At 34.4% G+C, this 2,500-nt stretch overlaps 1 protein-coding gene across 3 annotated transcripts in view; it reads right to left on the reverse strand.

Moving 5' to 3' along the window:
• Positions 1-1,175, reverse strand: part of LOC120813287 (sodium/hydrogen exchanger 9B2) — an 8,511-nt gene extending 7,336 nt beyond the window's left edge. Inside the window, exons 1-2 of one of the 3 annotated variants that reach the window (XM_078105922.1) lie at positions 1,122-1,175; positions 261-329 (exon numbers count right to left, since the gene is read on the reverse strand). In XM_078105922.1, the coding sequence (XP_077962048.1) occupies positions 261-329 (69 nt within the window). In that variant the 5' untranslated portion in view covers positions 1,122-1,175. Of the gene's footprint in view, positions 1-260; positions 330-584; positions 706-1,121 lie in introns of those variants that run through there. The other 2 variants (XM_078105921.1, XM_078105923.1) reach the window with 2 other exon arrangements.
• Between the last annotated feature and the right edge of the window lie 1,325 nt (positions 1,176-2,500).

A 2,500-nucleotide genomic window follows, 5' to 3' on the forward strand; every position in this document is an offset into this window, starting at 1 on the left:
GACTCAACGAGATCAACGTTCTCTCTTTGGTGGCTGCAGTGACCTCAGTAACATCGGGGGGGGGGTCCTGCCACATGCTGAGTGACATCATAGTTATCCAATACACCACAAACATCTAAAGACCCTGATTGTCTCCACAGATATTACAACCTCCAACAAGCACAACGTGGTCTAAAGAGAATCACTATATATATGTGATATATATATATGTGATATATATATATATGTGATATATATATAGTTACAGATGGATGTGTTACCTCATAAGCTCGTCTCTCTTTGTCTTCATTTGTCCCACAGAACCGTTTGGTTGATTCTTCGTCCATCATCTGAGGCAAACAAACACACATTTGTTCTCTACACGACAAACCGGGTCCCTAAAACACAAAAAGACCAAATACTCTCTTCTGATCTCTTCAGGTCTTAAATTCTGATTTTTTTAATGAATATTGACTCATTTTGTTGCACACGAGCTGATTGGTTGTCGTGTTCATTTAAATCTCAAAAAAATCAGCCATGTTCCAAAAAACTGCTTGTGTCTGAAAGTTCTGATTAGAAAAAGAAAAACGAACAAAAGAAAAACCCTTTAAAGGATCCAATGTTTAGTATTGAAGACGAATGTCCCCACAGAGCCGCGTCCTCGCGGTGGACACGCTGACAAAGTGATGCTTTGTTCGTCTCTTCCTCTGTAGGAAAAACCTGTTCAACTTCTATGAGCTCTGATCATAATCTGATGATCCAGCAGCTAAACTTCTTCCCTTTAAAGAACAAAGCGTTTGATCAATAATTTGATAATGATCAGTTCATGAGCATCATCTCCAGATAACCAATCACATGTCTAGTTTATCAATAAATAATACAAGATTATGTTCCTACCAGGACCTTTAATGAGGACAGAAACGCTAAATGATGATAAACAGTAACAATCTATTGGATTGAATGAAGAATATGAAGCGGAGGTGTTGAACACGTGTTCACATTCACTCACTCATTCATTCATTCATTCATTCATTCACTCATTCATTCACTCATTGATTCATTCATTCATTCACTCATTCACTCACTCATTCATTCATTCATTCACTCATTCATTCACTCATTGATTTAAATCAGTTTCTTACCTTCGAGGATGAAAAGCCGATCGACCTGAACAAAGACGACGAGTAACGCACACAGACACACACCACGAGACGGGAACACAGCTTGTGTTAATACCAGGATCACGCGTCTTATTATCACTCACATAATAGCAGGTGTGTGTCTGTGTGCGTCACCTCGTGTGTGTGTGTGTCGCTGTGACGCTGATCAGCTTCACAAAGTGTCGATTATTGATCATCTGTGAGATTGTTGTGTTCATTCAAGACCGATCGCACACAGAGCAACACGTGTGTGTCCATCGGAGTCACGACAAATGTTACATTTCACATGTATGCAGCATAACATACGTACGTATATATGATATGTTACATATCACATGTATGCACCATAACATACTTAGGTATATATGATGTTACATATCACATGTATGTAGCATGACATACGTACGTATATATGATATTACATATCACATGTATGTACCATAACATATGTATGTATATATGATATGTTACATATCACATGTATGTACCATAACATACGTATGTATATATGATATGTTACATATCACATGTATGTAGCATAACATAAGTATGTATATATGATATGTTACATATCACATGTATGTACCATAACATACGTACGTATATATGATATGTTACATATCACATGTATGCACCATAACATACTTAGGTATATATGATATGTTACATATCACATGTGTGTAGCATGACATACGTACGTATATATGATATTACATATCACATGTATGTACCATAACATATGTATGTATATATGATATTACATATCACATGTATGTACCATAACATACGTATGTATATATGATATGTTACATATCACATGTATGTAGCATAACATAAGTATGTATATATGATATGTTACATATCACATGTATGTACCATAACATATGTATGTATATATGATATGTCACATATCACATGTATGTAGCATAACATATGTACGTATATACGATATGTTACATATCACATGTATGTACCATAACATACATATGTTAATATATGTAACATATCACATGTACGTACCATAACATACGTATGTATATGTGATATGTTTCATATCACATGCATGTAGCATAACATACGTATGTATATATATGTTACATATCACATGTATGTAGTATAACATACGTATGTATACATGATATGTTACATATCACATGTATGTAGTATAACATACGTATGTATACATGATATGTTACATATCACATGTATGTAGTATAACATACGTATGTATACATGATATGTTACATATCACATGTATGTAGTATAACATACGTACGTATATATGTTACATACATGTAAATATAAATAGATCATATTTGTGACCAAAACAGTCTGTTGTTAGAGGAAGTGTAAACAGACGC

The sequence above is a fragment of the Gasterosteus aculeatus genome, chromosome 7 (genome assembly GCF_964276395.1).
Source record: "Gasterosteus aculeatus chromosome 7, fGasAcu3.hap1.1, whole genome shotgun sequence".
NCBI classification, from domain to species: Eukaryota; Metazoa; Chordata; class Actinopteri; order Perciformes; family Gasterosteidae; genus Gasterosteus; species Gasterosteus aculeatus.